The sequence below is a fragment of the Pithys albifrons genome, chromosome 2, assembly GCF_047495875.1.
Source record: "Pithys albifrons albifrons isolate INPA30051 chromosome 2, PitAlb_v1, whole genome shotgun sequence".
NCBI classification, from domain to species: domain Eukaryota; kingdom Metazoa; phylum Chordata; class Aves; order Passeriformes; family Thamnophilidae; genus Pithys; species Pithys albifrons.
Window position 1 is genome coordinate 441,158 of NC_092459.1, and position 16,708 is coordinate 457,865.

Genomic DNA, 16,708 nt, shown 5'->3' on the forward strand with positions numbered 1-16,708 from the left:
TGAAGTGACCTGATCCCTTGACCCTGGTGGAGTCAGCAGAACAGAGTGTATCCCTCTGCCTCAGCAGCTTGATTAATTAAGAATTAAATAATCCTGCCTTTGGAGCTGAATGCCTGTGTGCTGGGTGAGGTTAAACGTGAGGGGCTGTTCCCTGTGTCAGGTCTTAGAGGAGCAGCTCCTCCCTTCCAAAGGGACAACCCCTACGTCAGCAGTGCTTGGTGGAGCTCATCACTGTGTTCACAGGTTTCAGCTTTGTGGCAAACTGCCAAATCCAGATCTCACTGTAACAGTAAAAAACGCTGAAAATACTCAGTGTGACAGAGATTGCACAAATCTCAGGATCTCCAAGGAAACCTGAAAGCAAAAAGGGTTGGAAATAGAGATGATGCAATCCCTTGTTTGTTGAGCTGTGTCTCTATGCATGAAGCAGAAGCTTCTGCTGTTCTGTCTCCCTGGATTTGGGTTTATTTTATCAATAAATTGCTTATTTGAGTGAAAATTGAAAAGCTGGAATTAGTACTAATGATGTTCATCTTAAGTGTGTCTTTTCTGGTAGTTTCTTTGTTAAACCTGAGGTGTACAGGGAAATTCTGGGTGCATGAAATTGGTTAACAACCACCTGTTTGGTGCTGCCTGCAGAGGATGGTACCAGCAGCTTTCCTCAGTGGGGTTCTGTTTAACAAGAACTGAATCTAAAGATGGATTGCAAATCCACTGGGAATGTGGGAGGTAAACACCTCTGTTGTAGGTTGCTGCTTCCCAGGCAAGGCTTGCTCAGCCTCCCCTGTAAACTGCAGCTCCCTGGAGTGATTGTAGGTTACAGAATTGCTGAATTAGGTAATTAATGGGTTTATGGTGCTAAAGAAGGTGGTAATGTCCTATCTGATCTTGTCCTTCAGGATGTCAGTGGAGGCCTGGAAAAGGGGCATGGAATTCTCAGTGCCCCTCTATAACAAAGAATGATAGAATATCCTGAGTTGGAAGGGACCTACAATGACCTTTGGAGTCCAGCTCCTGGAATAAAGCCACCCACAAGGAAGAACCCCAAAAGCTGAACCTTCAAGGATGAGGTAGCAGTTGGGATCTGTTGGGTTCTCAGCACAGGGAAGATGTGGAGCTGCTGGAGTGAGTCCAGAGGAGGCCCCGGAGATGCTGCAGGGCTGGACCCCCTCTGGGCTGGAGCCAGGCTGGGAGAGCTGGGGGGTTCACCTGGAGAGGAGAAGGATTCAGGGAGACCTGAGAGCCCCTTCCGAGGCCTAAAGGGGCTCCAGGAGAGCTGGAGAGGAACTTTGAATGGTCGTGGAGTGACAGGACAAGGGGAAATGGTTTCCCATTGCCAGAGGGCAGGGTTAGATGGGATACTGGGAAGGAATTGGCTGTGAGGGTGGTGAGGCCCTGGCACAGGGTGCCCAGAGAAGCTGTGGGTGGCACATTCCTGGAAGGATGGGGCAGGTGGGACGATAGCAGAAGGTGTCTCTGCCCACGCAAGGGGTGGAATGGGATGAGCTTTAAGTTTCCTTCCACCCCAAACCATTCCACGTTTCCGTGACAACAACGACCCCCGGCTCCCTGTCTCGGGCTTGGGCTCTGGGGCCGCTCCTTCCCGCCCCGCCTGTGCCCACACGCGCCGCCGCCAATCAGCGCCCGCCGCCGGCCGTCACACCAGCCGCGGCGCCTTCCCATTGGCTGGCGTGCCGCTGGTGCGAGCGCGTTTCCACCAATGGGCGCCGCGCCCGCCCCACCGAGCCATGCGGGGAGCGCTGTGATTGGCGGCGGGGCCGGGCGGGGGCGGCTCCGACTGTACCGGTGAGGCGGCGGGCGGGGGGCGGCGGGAGCGGCGGCGGCTCTGGCAGGGACCGAGCGCGGCCCCCATGGAGCTGCTGCGGAAATGGCTCGGCCACCCCGAGGAGATCTACAACATCCTGCGCTTCAAGATGGGCGGCTACCGCGCCGTCATGCCGCGGGTCGACCCGGTGAGCGGGGAAGGATGCGCTGGGTTGCCCCGTCCGTCGGTGCGCGGTGCCCCGGTGGGGCAGCGGGGGGCGGGAGGAGGATGAGGGGGTCCACTGGCATCTCCCGGCGGGGATGCGGCGTTGCCATGGGTGACTGTCTCACGGCCCGTGTCCGTAGGACCGGCCCTGGTGTTACCGGTGAGCAGCATCGACCTGGCTTTGTGCGCCTTGTGCGTGGCCTCGTTGCTTCCCGAGCATCCCCCAGGCTTCGGGCATCCCTTGCACTGCTCGGTGACGGTACCCTGCGAGTATCCCACCGGCTCTATGCATCCCACCGGCTCCGGGTACCCCTAGTATCGCTCCGTGCCTGTCTCGCCTCCGTGCATCCCATCGGCTCCGTGCATCGCACGGCTCCGGTGCTTTCTGCGCATGGCACCGGCTCCGGGCATCCTATACCGGTTTCAGGCTTCCCGTGCATTGCTCTGTGCCAGTACCCTGCGAGCATCCCACCGGCTCCGGGCATCCTCTGCGTTTCTGCGTCCCACCGGCTCCGAGCATGCATTGCATTGATCATTGCCGGTACCCGGCGTGGATCGCACTGACACCGGGTATCGCACAGCCCCCGGGGCTTCCCGAGCATCCCACCGACTTCAGGCTTCCCTTGCACTGCTCGTTGCTGGTACCCAGTGAGCATCCCACCGGCTCAGGGCATCCCCTGCCTTGCTCTGTGCCTGTACCTTGTGTGCATCCTGAACATTCCACCTGTTTCCGCCTTCCCGAGCATTGCTTGGTGCTCGGTACCCGCATCCATGCCACCGGCTCCGAGCATCCCTTACATCGCTCTGTGCCGGTACCCTGCGAGCATCCCACCAGCTCCGGGAGTCCCACAGCCCCGGTGCTACCCGAGCATTCCGCCGGCTTCTGGCTTCCTGTGCATGGCTCAGGAACACCCTGCGTGTATCCCACCGGCAACGAGCGATGCGCTGCGCCGCGCCGGTGCTGCCCGCGCAGGGCATCATCCCCGACCATCGCACAGTCCCGGTACCCTGCGAGCATCCCCCCGTCTCCGTGCATGGCACTGCCCCGGTGCTGCCCGTACATGGCAGCGGCTCTGCCCACGGGACGGGGCGGGTTAAGGGGCGGGTTTGGGGCCGGGGGCGGAGCGGCCGCAGCCCCCCGCCGCCACCGCGCCCCCATGGCGGCCGGGTCGCGGGCCGTGTCCCTGCTTCGTCGGACACTGACCCTCTCCCCGCCGCGGAACCCACCCCGGGCGCCGGGCCGGCGGCGGGGGCAGCAGAGCGCAGTCCCCGCGGCACCCCCGGCCCCCCCGGCCCCCGCTCCGCTGCTCCAACCGGGCCCCCGGGCTCCGCTCTGCCCGCAGGACTCGCTGGGATGTGGCCTCCGCACCTGCTACCGATACCTCAACCAGACCAGCCGCAGCTTCGCCGCCGTCATCCAGGCTCTGGACGGGGAGCTGCGGTGAGTGAGGGGGTCGCTGGGGTTCCGCGGTGGGAGGCTGGGAGGGACCAGTGACACCCCCGGCACTGGGGCTCCCTCGGAGGTGGTGGGTGTGATGCGACCCTGACACCAGGGCTCCCCTGGAGGGGGTAGGGGTGATGCTACCCCAAGTTTGGTGGTTCTTGGGAGGTGATGGGTGAGATGCCTCCAGGTACTGGAGCTCCCTGGGAGGTGGCAGATGCAATGGTACCCCAACACTGGGGCTCCCTGCAAGGTGGTGGGTGTGATACCCCCAGACACTGGGGCTGCCCAGGAGGTGATGGGTGTAATTCTCCTCCCCAGCACTGAGTCTCCCTGTTCGGTGGTGAGTACAGTGCCACCCCAGCACTGGGGGTCCCCAGGAGGTGATGGGTGCAATGCCCCCCAACACTGGGGCTCCCCAGGAGGTGATGGGTGCAATGCCCCCCAACACTGGGGCTCCCCAGGAGGTGATGGGTGCAATGCCCCCCAACACTGGGGCTCCCCGGGAGGTGGTGGGTGTGATGCCCCCCAACACTGGAGCTCCCCAGGAGGTGATGGGTGCAATGCCCCCCAACACTGGGGCTCCCCAGGAGGTGATGGGTGTGATGCCTCCCAACACTGGAGCTCCCCAGGAGGTGGTGGGTGTGATGCCCCCCAACACTGGGGCTCCCCAGGAGGTGGTGGGTGCAATGCCCCCCAACACTGGGGCTCTCCAGGAGGTGGTGAGTACAGTGCCACCCCAGCACTGGAGCTCCCCAGGAGGTGGTGGGTGTGATGCCCCCCAACACTGGGGCTCCCCAGGAGGTGATGGGTGCAATGCCCCCCAACACTGGGGGTCCCCAGGAGGTGGTGGGTGTGATGCCTCCCAGTGTCAGGGTTCCCTGGCAGAGCTGGCAGGAGTTGGTCTGTGCAGTGCCCCCATATGCTCTTTTGCTCTAGGAGAGCTGCTGGGACGTGCTCCCGCTCCCACTGGGAGCTGACCAGACTCACCCGGCTCAGCCCCACCCCGTGCAGCAGGACGTGGGATTTTTCACGTCCGAGCTGGCTGTTCCATATCCCTCCCCAAACTGAGTCCCTGGGCTGAGCAAGCCCTGGGACAGACACTGCAGCTTCCTGCCCAGCAGACTGTTCAACACAGGGCCTGGCCCTGTGCCCTGTGTGACACTGGGAATGTGTCCCAGCAGTGCCAAGGCTGGCACTGGCCTTCAGGGTGGCTGGAGGGAGGAGGTGAGGAAAAACTTGGGGCAGACAAAGGGTCTGGACCCTGCCTGAGAGGGGCTTTTGGAAGCAGCTGCCTCAAAACCTCCACAGTCATTGGAGGGGGATCATTGCATACTTATTTTTTGCTGTGTAAATTTTGCTGCCCTATGCAGGCAAAGCTTCAAATGGGAATAGTAACAGAGGATGCAAAGCTCAGCTGGCTCAGGGCCTCATGCATGGAAATATTCTCTATAAATTCCTTATATTCATATGGTAATTACTGATTCCAGTTTGTAAATCTCCAGTTAATCCCAAGATGGGTTAATCATCAAATTAGGGGGTTCTGTAAGTTGAACCAGACACGTTGCAGCTCTGCTGAGCAGTTGCACCCAAACACTGGGTGACTTGTTGAAATTCTGAGCCCTGGTTTGGCATTTTGGAGTTGCCCCATAGCTGTGTCCAGTGGATATGAAAAGATGCCTGCAGCCTGGTTTACAGGAAAGGCAAAGAAATGCAGTGGTTTTGGCTGGAATTGTGTGGAAAAGTACAAGTGAGGCCAAGAATTAAACTTTTTTTCCATGCTTGGTATATTAGCTAATGCAGAAATTAAGAAAAAAGTGGCCAATTAATAAAACACCATGAAACCTGTTAGCAGTGTCAGTCTGCTGTGTGCTTGCCCTGGTGTTTCTGCAGTTATCTTCTTTGTCTGTCTTTCTTGATCTTTAATCCTTGCCTTGCAGCTTGCTGGGATCAGGAAGGCTTCCTCCCTTCAGGGCACAGAAACTTCTGCCTGGCATCCTAAAAATGCTTTTGCTGGATCTTTGCAACCCAAGACCTTGCAGGGATAGTGGTTGAATTACAGCTGGCTCTGTAGTGGATCAGGGGAAACTCATTTTCAAAGTACAGTAGCTCTGCTGGAGAATTTAGGCACAAAAGAGGGAAATACAAAATAGAGAGGATATAGAAATAGGCAGAGCAGCAACCTTACCAAAGGAATTTATTTTGCTGGATCAAAAAAATGCTTGCATTGATGTTAACCCCATCAGGGCGTTCAGCTGAGCCCCTGTGGTTACAGACATACATCCCAAAAGAACTGCTGGAAAACAGAGAACTGCTGGATGAGTGCATGGGGCAGAGCTTCCCTGGCCAGGCACCCTCTTGGTAGTTGAGCTGAGATGTTTGGTTCCTTCTTGCTTATTGTTTTTGGCCCCATAACCTGCATGTTTTGCTGTCTGGAGCCTTGTCCACCTCATTGCTCCGTGGTTAGGGCGTTGTCTTGGACGGTGGGAGGCTCAAAATTTCAATTTCATTGGCAGCTGAGCCAACATCTCCACTGCTGCTGGTGGAGAGGAGTGTGAGCCAACGTCATAGCTCTTCTCCTGGTGCTGGAGAGGAGGAGAGGGATGCTCCTGCCTTCCCCCACTCCAGCCCTGCAGTTCTCCCTGTCCCTGGAACCCTTCAGGATCCATGCCTGAGGGTTCAGCAGCTTTGGACTGGCAGAGGGTGAATGTGGTGGCAAGGAAAAAGAAGACCTCCTTACTTGGGAAGGAGGGAGCTGTGCCTAGGACAGAGCTGGAGCTTGACTCCTGAGATGATCCAGACTTGCTCTTTGAAGTGGGAGCTTCCAGTTGTGCCCAGTCTAGCCTGACCTTGGAAGTTTCCAGGGATGGGGCATCCAGCACCTCTCTGGACAAATTCTGCCAGAACCTCATCACCCTCACAGTAAAGAATTTCTTCTCAGATTTGCCCAAATTGCCACAGATCTAAATTCAGTATATGATGGAAGGTAGAGATGCAGTTATGCTCTGGATGCAGAAGTGGGGTTAAAGAAGTGTTTTAACTGTGCTGGGCTCTGGAATTACAGCTGGCTCTTCCCTTGGCATGATGCCACCATGAGAGGTGCTTCTGGGATGGCATTTCAGGTTCTGCTCTGCCTTTCTCGGTTTCTGCTGGTGGAAGTTGCTGCTGGAAGTGGGGTGGAGTCCTGGGCACTTACATTCTGTTGGAGGAACCTTTACAACCCAGTGAGAGTGGAAAAACTCAGTTATGCAGAGGAAGAGGAATGAGAGAGCTGCTCACGATCCCACGGATGTGTGGTTTGATGGAGGTGTTGAATACACCTCAGTCAAGAAAAAAAGCCAAATTTAACAGTATTGGCTTTAAGAGCAAGTCAGTTTTTCCTGGATGCTTAATGAGTGCTTGCACATTGTAATCCCAGGAGTACAACACTGTCACCAAGTAATTAGCATTTAAGCAGTCCAAGCAGGTTTCCATTTGTTAATCAGTTAATAAATGCCTCATCTCCTTGATGTATCCCTGTGCTCTTGGAGACCTAGGGATTATTTTGTGTAAATTCTGGAGCTGGAAAAAGTATTTCCTGCATCAGGACTGGTTTTTTTGTTTTGTTTTTTCTTCTGCTGCAGGAATGTGGAGGCAGGGATGGGGAAGGCAGGGAATGGGGAAGGAAGCAGGGATGGGGAAGACAGGGAATGGGGAAGGAAGCAGGGATGGGGAAGACAGGGGCAGTGGGACTGTGAGGGGAAACAGCTTTCCAGCATGTGGGATGCTGGGGGACACATGGATTGGCTTGAATGTCTTGTGCATGGAGATAGAAAATATAAGATATCTGGCTCTCTCTGCCAGTGCTGATGTTCTGTTGCACAGTAAGGCACCCCCTTACTCCCCCCCAGACAGGATAACAGGGTGCTGTGTGCAGAGAAGGGGAAGTGATGGGAAAAGTACAGCTGGTTTTTAACCCTTCCCTGTCTGACATTTGCTTTTTCCACTATGGTGACCTCTGGCTTTGCCCTCTAGGTCTTAGTGAGCCCTGGCCTTGCTTGCAGGGTTGGATCTTCCTGGTCAGGGAGATCACAGGTCTGACCCTTCCCTTCTACACATTTCAGAAAGCCAAAAGCCATGCCATGTTTCTCCTCACAAAGGAAAAAAACTGGCATGCTGAAGTGCTGCTGTCTTCTAAAGTCATCAGTGACCTGGCAGTGCCAGTGTGTGGCATCCTGAGCCTGAAGGGCCTCTGCTGAAGGCTCTGGGGGTCATCTCAGCTGTTTATCCTAGTAAGGGTTTCCTGTTTTTTCTCCCTCCCAGACATGCTGTCTGTATATTCTACCTGGTGCTCCGTGCCATGGACACCATAGAGGATGATATGAGCATCCCCTTGGATGTGAAGGTCCCAATGCTGCACGAGTTCCACTCCTACCTCTACCAGCCAGAGTGGAAGTACACGGAGAGCAAGGAGAAGGACCGGCAGGTGCTGGAAGACTTCCCAACGGTAAGGAATCCTCCTCCTGGCTTCAGCTGCCTTGTGGCACCTTTGGGTGCCTGGTTGTCTCTACACATTATGCCTGCAGAGATTGTTTAGTCCCACAGCTCTTCCTAAGGACTCCATCACCTGCATATGGGGCTGGATGCTGAGCTGGAGTGAGAAATGCAAAATTGTGCAGCTCTGTCTGTGAGCCAGAGGTGATCATCTGTCTGTGCAAAAGTGTCAGCTCTAAAACGTGGCTTTTTGCCTCTTCTGTCTTGTGGAGAGAGGTTTGGGTTTGTTACCCAACACTGTGCATTGCTTGGGTTGGGTGTCCTGTGTCACCTAACAGGCTGGGAGACAAGGAAAGCTTGTCTGGCCCCTGGCTTATGGATGGGCTGGTGTTCACAGTGATCCTGCAGGATCTGCTCTGGGGCTCCAGGAGTCTGTCTACGGATCTTTGATGTGATTGATATAAGGCCAGGCTGGATGGGGCTCTGAGCAGCCTGGTCTAGTGGGAGGTGTCCCTGCCCGTGGCAGGAGATTGGAATCAGATGAGCTTTAAGGTCCCTTGCAACCCAAATCGTTCTATAATTCTATGATACAAGATAAAAACCCCTCACTGTTATTAGTAACAATACTGCCCAAAGTTACTGCTCTAAGGATCCTTCTAAAAGGAAGCCACAGAGAGCCTGTCTCTCCATAGCAAGCCACAGTGTGCTGGGGCCAGTTCTCTGGCCTGGAGGCTGTTGAGAAAGTCTGGCCATGGCCAAACCATTAAACTCTCTCAGCGTGCAGAACATAAAATCACAGAATGGTTTGGGTTGCAAGGGACCTTCAAGCTCATCTCACTCCAACCCCCTGCCATGGGTAGGGACACTGTTCACTAGACCAGGTTGCTCTAAGCCCTGTCCAGCCTGGCTTTGAACTGTGTGTTTTCATCCCAGACTGTCCCTGAGAAGTGGATTTTGGTCCATGTTATATCCCAGGGACTCCCCTGGGGGTTGCCTGGGATCAGAAGCATGTCAGGGGCTCCACCGATGGGGGAGCTGAAGGTCATTCGAGTCCATCCTTAACACTTAAGTTTCTGGTGCAGATGTAGCTGTTGGGCCCTGACTCTGCTGTAGGTGCTGGCCTTTGGTGGATGCTGCAGTTCATTTGTGGCTCATGTCAATCAAGAGTAGCTGGGTTGATTTTTTAGGGTGTTTTTTAAGCCCTCTTTAAGAAAAAGTGTAGTTCTAGGGAGAAGCATCTCAGTTTTCTGAGGAAATTCTGCTTTGTTCACCTTTTACCATTTTAAATCTATTCTGTCCTTTTCAGCCTTTCCCTAGTGGTAGGAATGGGGAAATTGTTTCGGAAAACAGGTGTGGTCTAAGTTTGATGCTCATCCTTGGAACAACAGTGGCTGTGCCTCTCTGGGAAGGGGCAGATGGATTTTTAGGGGATTCTGGATGTGTAGTGACAGATATGGTTGGTATGCCAGTGGCTTGGGGCTTTAGAAAAGCTTTTGAGAGGGTATTTGTGGGCACTTTGTTGCTCACTCTGTTGCTCACTACATGGTCAGGTATGATTTCCATAATCAGATATTTGTAGAATTCTAGAATGGTTTGGGTTGGAAGGGACCTTCAAACTCCTCTCGTTCCAGCTCCTCTGCCACAGGCAGGGACATCTTCCACTAGACCGGGTTGCTCCAAGCCCTGTCCAGCCTGACCTTGAATTTTCTGGGGGCATACACAGCTTCCCTGGGCAACCTCTGGCAGTGCCTCACCATCCTCATAGTAAAAAGCTTCTGACAATATTTGGTAGAGGTGTATTTTCAGGTCGTGCTTCTCTGTGTAGGGAATTGAAGCCACTGAGACAGAAGCAGAGTTGAAATATTTATTTTACAGACAGACAAAGGGCAGGGACATGCCAGCATCCATGGATAGAGCCAGCAGGAAAACCTGGATCTGCAGTGGTGTCAGGGCTGTCATCATTCACACCACTGTCCTTCTTACTGCACACTCACACTGGGCTGGCTGCAGTTACCCTCTGACAGAGAATAAAGCTTAGCACAATAAAATGTGATGCTCCACAGCTTTGGGAAGGGGAGGATGCCCTTTTTAAACTTTTTTTTCAGTGTGAGAGTGATTGAGACATTGCAGGTGTCCCTGCTTGTGGCAGGGGGGTTGGAATTGGATCACCTCTAAGGTCCCTTCCAGCCCAAACCCTTCTGTGATTCCATGTTACAGGACACGCAGAAGAAGGATTTCACACTTCAGCCATTGCTTCATGCCTTCTTTGGGGAAAATGTGCCTTGTGAAGCCAGAGCTGGGAGAGACCTCAGGAGAACAGAGCAACACAAACCTCCCCATTTTTTCTCCATGGCTGATGTGATGGAATGCTCTGAAATTCCAAAAGAAAACAACTCTGTGCACCAAGTGCAGTCAGTTTTGTCCTGCAGCTCCCAGATGATACCAGTCCAAGGCCACAGAGCCTTCCCAGAGATGTTGCTGTGTCTGATCTCCTGCCAGAGACCATCCCATTTAGACTGAGAACAGATTAAGCCTGTGCTCCAAGGACCTCGAAACAGTTCTGGTTGGGGGAGTTGTCCCAGATGTCCAGCCAGGGCAGGATTGGAACCTGATAGACAGGATTTTTCTGATTTCTTAATAAATGTTGAATTCTGCTGTTTTTTTCTGACACTATCTTTTATTTTTTAACCTGTGCTACAGATCTCTATGGAGTTCAGGAACCTGTCAAAGGTCTACCAGGATGTGATTTCAGATATTTGCAACAAGATGGGTTTTGGAATGGCAGAGTTCTTGGAGAAGAAAGTGGACTCTCAGCATGAGTGGGATATGGTAAGTCAGCCTGGACAGAGGAGTGGACTGAACATGAGTAAAATCATGGAATCAGTAAGGTTGGAAAAGCCCTCTAAGATCATCAAGTCAAACCATTAACCCAGCACTGGCAAGGCCACCACTAAGCCGTGTCCCCAGGTGCCATATTCACACATCTTTGTTACACTTCCAGGTAGGGTCCACCTGTGTCCATGGAAATTGGAGACAGAGCATCTCTGTCTTCTTCCTGTGGGAAGAGGGTTCAGCTGGATGAGGGAGGCTGTGTGGCTGGGGAAGGCATTGAGAGCCTCCTGGTCATGTGAGTGACAAGGAGGATGGTGTGGATTGTTGGTGTTGCCCACCAGCACGTGTTTTGGGTGACTCATCAGCTGTTCCCCCATGGGCAGTTTATTTGGCTGCTGGAGGCTGAATGACACCTTGGTGGGACATCCCTGGTGAGGTGTTTGGGAAAAGGTGTTTTCATGGCAAAACTGAGACAACCCAGGGAGGGCCATGGGAACTTGCATAAAATGAACTGTCAGTTCTTTCTGAGCATAATTTTTGTAAAACTTCCTGTAGCAAACAGGCATCTCTTTGTAACTGCTCCTTTTGTCTTGTTTTTTCCACCCTTTCCAAACCTGGCACCTCACAGTATTGTCACTACGTTGCTGGGCTGGTGGGGATCGGCCTTTCCCGTCTCTTCTCTGCATCAGAGCTGGAAGATTCTATTGTGGGGCAGGACACGGAGCTGGCAAACTCCATGGGCCTCTTCCTACAGAAAACCAACATCATCCGTGACTATCTGGAGGACCAGATGGAAGGAAGGGAGTTCTGGCCCAGAGAGGTGAGGGAAAACTTCACAGAATCACTACTGTTGGCTGTACAGCTCTATAATAACAGTTCTTCTAATGACAACTGGCTGGCAGTTCCACATCTGTCTGCACCTTTTTAGGTACACATGACAGCACAAGGTGATGTCTCCCCAAACTGCCAAGAACCTGTTGAGCAGCTTTATTTACCTCTTTGTTAGTCTGGCTCTAGGAACGAGGGAGGATAAGACTGTGTGAGATCTTGGTCTGCTCCCAAAGGCAGGATCAGCTCTGGCTGTGCCTGACAGATAGATGCTTGTCTACATGCCTTGAGGCCCTCCAAGAATTTTTCTCTCCTTTTTCCATGTGGCTCATCTGTCTCACAGAACACTTCCTGATGTTCAAATGTTCAAGGCCAGGCTGGATGGAGCTTGGAGCAACCTGGTCTGGTTAGTGGGAGGTGTCCCTGCCCATGGCAGGGTGGTTGGAACCAGATGGGCTTTAACATCCCTGCCAAATGAAACCATTCTGTGTCAGCCTGACGTGTGACTCTTCTTTTCCTGAAGAAGATGAGGAGATGAGTTCCTCCTTCTTTACAACCCCTTTGTATCCAGGAAGGTCACCATCACGTGTCCACAGCCTGCTCTTCCTGCTTCTCTTTGTGCTAGTAGTGCTTCAAGGCTCTTGTGGGTCTCTGGTGGTTCTTGTTGCTCTCCCACGCCTCAAGCTGTTACTGATATCTGTCTTGCAACGTGACTGTCCCCTCCAACTCTGAGTCCTTATCTTGGTGTTTAGGTTTGGAGCAGATACGCACAGAAGCTCTCGGACCTTGCCAAGCCGGAGAACATCGAGATGGCCGTGCAGTGTCTGAATGAGCTCATCACCAACGCCCTCCACCACGTCCCGGACGTCCTCACGTACTTATCCCGCCTGAAAAACCAAAGTGTCTTCAACTTCTGTGCTATCCCCCAGGTGAGCTTTGCTTTCAAGTGGTGGTTCATCATCTGCAGCCCAGCTGACGAGAAGCTGGAGGTGAAGGAGCTTATGGATCATGTTGGTTTTGGCCTGTTGTACTCTTCCATCTCTTCCTTCTTTCCTGCTACCTGTTGGTGAGGTTGTGTTCCACTTCACTGTCGTGCCATCGATGTCACTACAGCCAAGGTGACCCCTTGGCAAGTTCCTCACAGTGGAGTAAAGGGTCTTCATGTGTCTCCTTAGGTGATGGCCATTGCCACACTGGCTGCCTGCTACAACAACAAGCAGGTGTTCAGGGGTGTGGTGAAGATCCGCAAGGGACAAGCTGTCACTCTCATGATGGATGCCACAAACATACAAGCTGTCAAAGCCATCATGTACCAGTATGTGGAAGAGGTAGGTTCAGCAGTTGACTTTGAGAGATTTCTGGATGTTCCTGTGCCCATTCTTGGTGTGGAATTGGGAACACATGTGGTGATTCTGTTAATCCTTTCCTTGTATCCTTTATTTTGGTGGTGGCAGGGAATGTGGTTTTGGCCTGGATCAAACAGGGTGTTTGATGTATTCCCATGAACATACCCTTGGTCTGGGCCTGTGTTGAGAAGCAGAGACAGGCCAGTGGCATCCTGGCCTGTGCCAGCAGGACCAGGGCAGTGACTGACCCCCTGTGCTGGACATTGGTGAGGCCATGCCTTGAATCCTGGGGTCATTTTTGGAACCCTCATGACAAGAAAGACATTGAGTGGCTGGAGCCTGTCCAGAGAAGGGAAGAGAGCTGGGGAAAAGTCTGGAGCACAAGAAGTGGCAGTGGCTGAGGGTGCTGAGGAGGGATCAGCCTGGAGAAGAGGAGCCAGAGGGGGCACCTTCTCACTCCCAGCTTCATGGTCCTGCAGAGGTTAAAAGTGAAGGATCAAGTGGTGGGTGGAAGAAACCACCCCGCTCCCCAAAAACCAAATCCAGTGAGGGCTGTTAAATAAGATGATGTAATTTCTGCACCAGGGAGACCCCAAACCAGGGGTTATTAGACCTCCCCTTGTGGACTGGCCAATCCCATGGCAAGGAATGGTGACACCGCAGCAGCTTGGCCCAGAAAAAGTCTCTGTGCCCACCTTTCTAAGACTAATGCAGACAAGTATCCCAAATGCTGTGGGATTTGAAGAGAAAATCCCAAACACCATGGTATGGTCTGAGGAAGGTGTTTATTTCCAGGGAGTCACACACTGGGGTGTCCCCTCTGGTTTGAGATGGGCTGCAGGATGTTGGTAGGGAGTGAGGATTGCAGGGTGAGAACCACTGGTCCCACTAACAGGTGCTTGAGGGATCCATGTGGTCCATGTAACATCATGGGGTGCCCTCAAGAGGCAGCTTGGCTTAGTGCACTTCCCAAGGGAGACTGGCCTGGACCCATCCAGGCATCCTTTGCTCCATGGCAGTCCACCACCGAGGTTGCTCTCAAGGACACAGTGGCCCTTAAGCCTTCCTCTTCCTACCACTATTCCCATTTCTCCCCTCAACTTCGCATGGAAAGCATAACTCCTCCTTCCTCCTTCTCTAGATCTACCAGAAGATCCCAAGCACAGACCCATCCTCCAACAAGACACAGCAGGTCATCGCCTCCATCCGCGCCATGAGCTTGCCCGGCAGCTCCATGGCATCCCGGCACCACTATTCCCCCATCTACCTGTCCTGTGCCATGCTCCTGGCAGCCCTGAGCTGGCAGTACCTCAGCACCCTCTCCAAGGCCACTGAGGAGTACGTCCAGGCGGGAGAGAACTGATGGGCAGTGGGCGGGCAGGGGGGAGAGATGACTGGCAGGTGGGCAGCACAGGCAGGAGGCTCCTCGTCCCCTGCCATGGGGATGGCCAGGCCCTGGGCACCGGGAATGGGACGAGGATGGGACGCCCCGATGAGCTGCAGCCCTGGGGTGACAGTGTGGCATTGCTGGACTCCATCCTCACCGCCCTTGCCAGCTGCTTGGATGGTTACAAATGCTAATTGGAGTAATCCTGTTTAGGGCTGAGGATTTTTTTCCCCATCCTTTCCTGTTGGATGGTTTTACCTGAGTTTGTTCTTTTTTCTTTTTTTTTCCTGTTAGGATGGTTTGAAATAGAAACTCCAGTGGCTTCTTTACTTCCTTGAGATTTGAGGCATCTTTTTCAGCTCAGACCTGAGCAAAACCCTGAGGGTTTTGCCTCCCTTTCTTAGGCAGCCTTTTGCCCATCACCTCTGGTACCTGCTCCGTGCTGGAAGGACGCTGCTTCAGTTGGGAGAGCAACATGCTTTCTTACCCAGGGAATAAGCTCTGGCCACCTTCTGGCCCTCAGCCCAGGTTGACAATCCTGCAGCCTGGAAACAGGCAGAGGCAGTAATCCCATTCCTGTTGTGCTGAAGGATGCTGAAAGAAGCCTTTTTAATGTTGAATAGGAGATGGGATGCTCTGTCCACTTTAACGTGCCCCGAGCTGAAAGGCAGCCGTGCAGCTCCCTGCCCTGTGACAGATGACCCCTGCACTGGCAAAGCCTTGTCTTGGCACGGGGGAGGTGCTTATAATGAGGAAGGAGGTACCGGAATGGCCCTTAGCTCATAACCCCAGGCCTGACTCCAGTTAGATCTGGGCTCTGCACTTCCCCAGCCGGAGGGGATGGGTGGTGGTGGCAGGGGAGTTAGTCTGCACCCTGCTGTCCCTCATGGGTTACTTTTTTGGGGTTGGGCATTGGCCACTCTGAAGGGCAGCAGTGATCCCTGCCATGGGCTGGGAGAGCTGGAGAGCCACCAAGGGTGGGGGGACCAGGGCAGGTTTCCCTGGTCTACTTGGCTCTAGCTTTGGGATGGTGCTTTGGGTTACACTGATGTGGGAACTGGAGGAGGATGGTCTGCAACACACATCAGGCTGGACTTAAAAGAGGAAACAACAGTTCAAAGGCAAGTCCTGTTTTCCTGGGGTGGACAGTTGTTTTCAAGGTCCCTACCCACCCCCCTCAAATGCTGCTGTGCTCTTGTGAAGGGAAGGAGTGCCCTTGTCCTGGTACAGGACAGAGCTACCAGGGACATTTTGGTGGCCTTTGCAAGGCCCAGCCCCTGTGGCCAAGGCTGTTCAAAAGGAGAACCCCAACTCCACAGGTACCAATGCAGATTAAGTTTTAAGCTGTTCTAAAGAAACTTGCGGTGGCTCTCTTTGTGCAGCTTCCCGTCTTGTTGAAATTAAAAGTTTTCTTTGGGAAAGAAAGTGTTGGAACTTTTTTTTCCTGGCTGTCGTTTCTTTTACACCAGTCATTCCCCACAGAAGTACAAGCCCTCAGCTCAGAGGCAATTCCATGGTGCCAGCTCAGGGTATCCCAGTACAGCGCTGTGTGCCAGACACAAAGGAAGAACTTTAACCAGGGTGACAGCTGAGGGGCAGTAAATAGCCCTGAAAGGAGCTTGCCCAGCAGGCAGCAGGAGTGGTGGCACAGCTCCAGTGCCTTGGTTGCATCCTCCTCCTCAAGGGATGCTGGGCACAGCCTGGCTGCCCCCAGATCCAGGCTGAAGCACGTTCTCCATCACCAGCACAAACCCCAGGTAGTGGCCATCACCAGAAAGGCCAGAGGACAGGGCTGGGATTGACCACACTTGTGTAAGGACATGCAGGTGAGTCTCCCTTTCTGCTCTGCTCTGGTGGGACCCCACCTGCAGAGCTGCTTTCAGCTCTTGGTCCCAGCATCAGAATGACGTGGAGCTGCTGGAGTGAGTCCAGAGGCAGCCACGAAGATGCTGTGAGGGTGGAGCCCCTTTGCTCTGGAGCCAGGCTGGGAGAACTGGGAACACCTGGAGAACAGAAGGCTCCAGGGAGACCTGAGAATCCCTTCCAGTGCCTAAAGGGGCTCCAAGACTGCTGGAGAGGGACTTGGGACAAGAGCCTTGAGTGACAGGACAAAGGGGACTGGCTTCCCACTGCCAGAGGACAGGGTTAGATGGGATATTGGGAAGAAATTCTTTGTAAGGGTGGTGAGGCCCTGGCACAGGTTGCCCAGAGAAGCTGTGGCTGCCCCATCCCTGGAAGTGCAAGGCCAGGCTGGAAAGGGCTTGGAGCAACCTGGTCTAGTGGAAGATGTCCCTGCCCATGGCAGGCAGGGACTTGGAACTGAATGATCCTTAAGGTCCCTTCCAACCCAAACCATTGACAGAATGGTCTCACCTGCTTGCACACCAGACAATAATTTGAAGTGGTTGGAA

At 53.7% G+C, this 16,708-nt stretch overlaps 1 protein-coding gene across 2 annotated transcripts; it reads left to right on the top strand.

The window, feature by feature from the left end:
• The first annotated feature begins 1,809 nt into the window (after positions 1–1,809).
• On the top strand, positions 1,810–15,722 carry FDFT1 (farnesyl-diphosphate farnesyltransferase 1). Of its 2 annotated transcripts, XM_071548160.1 has the most exons (9): positions 1,810–1,973; positions 3,334–3,431; positions 7,734–7,917; positions 10,605–10,733; positions 11,365–11,556; positions 12,317–12,493; positions 12,740–12,892; positions 14,052–14,248; positions 14,592–15,722. In XM_071548160.1, exons 1-9 carry the CDS (start codon positions 1,872–1,874, stop codon positions 14,599–14,601), a joined length of 1,242 nt encoding a protein of 413 aa, XP_071404261.1. In that variant the 5' UTR covers positions 1,810–1,871; the 3' UTR covers positions 14,602–15,722. The 2 variants fall into 2 exon arrangements, with proteins under 2 accessions (XP_071404261.1, XP_071404260.1); XM_071548159.1 differs by having other exon boundaries at positions 14,052–15,722.
• Positions 15,723–16,708: the final 986 nt, after the last annotated feature.

Coding starts and splice junctions, on each gene's coding strand:
- FDFT1 (XM_071548159.1), top strand. CDS start 1,872: ATGGAGCTGCTGCGGAAATGGCTCGGCCACCCCGAGGAGATCTACAAC. Junction 3,432..7,733: donor GCTCTGGACGGGGAGCTGCG/GTGAGTGAGGGG, acceptor TCTCCCTCCCAG/ACATGCTGTCTGTATATTCT. Junction 11,557..12,316: donor GGGAGTTCTGGCCCAGAGAG/GTGAGGGAAAAC, acceptor CTTGGTGTTTAG/GTTTGGAGCAGATACGCACA.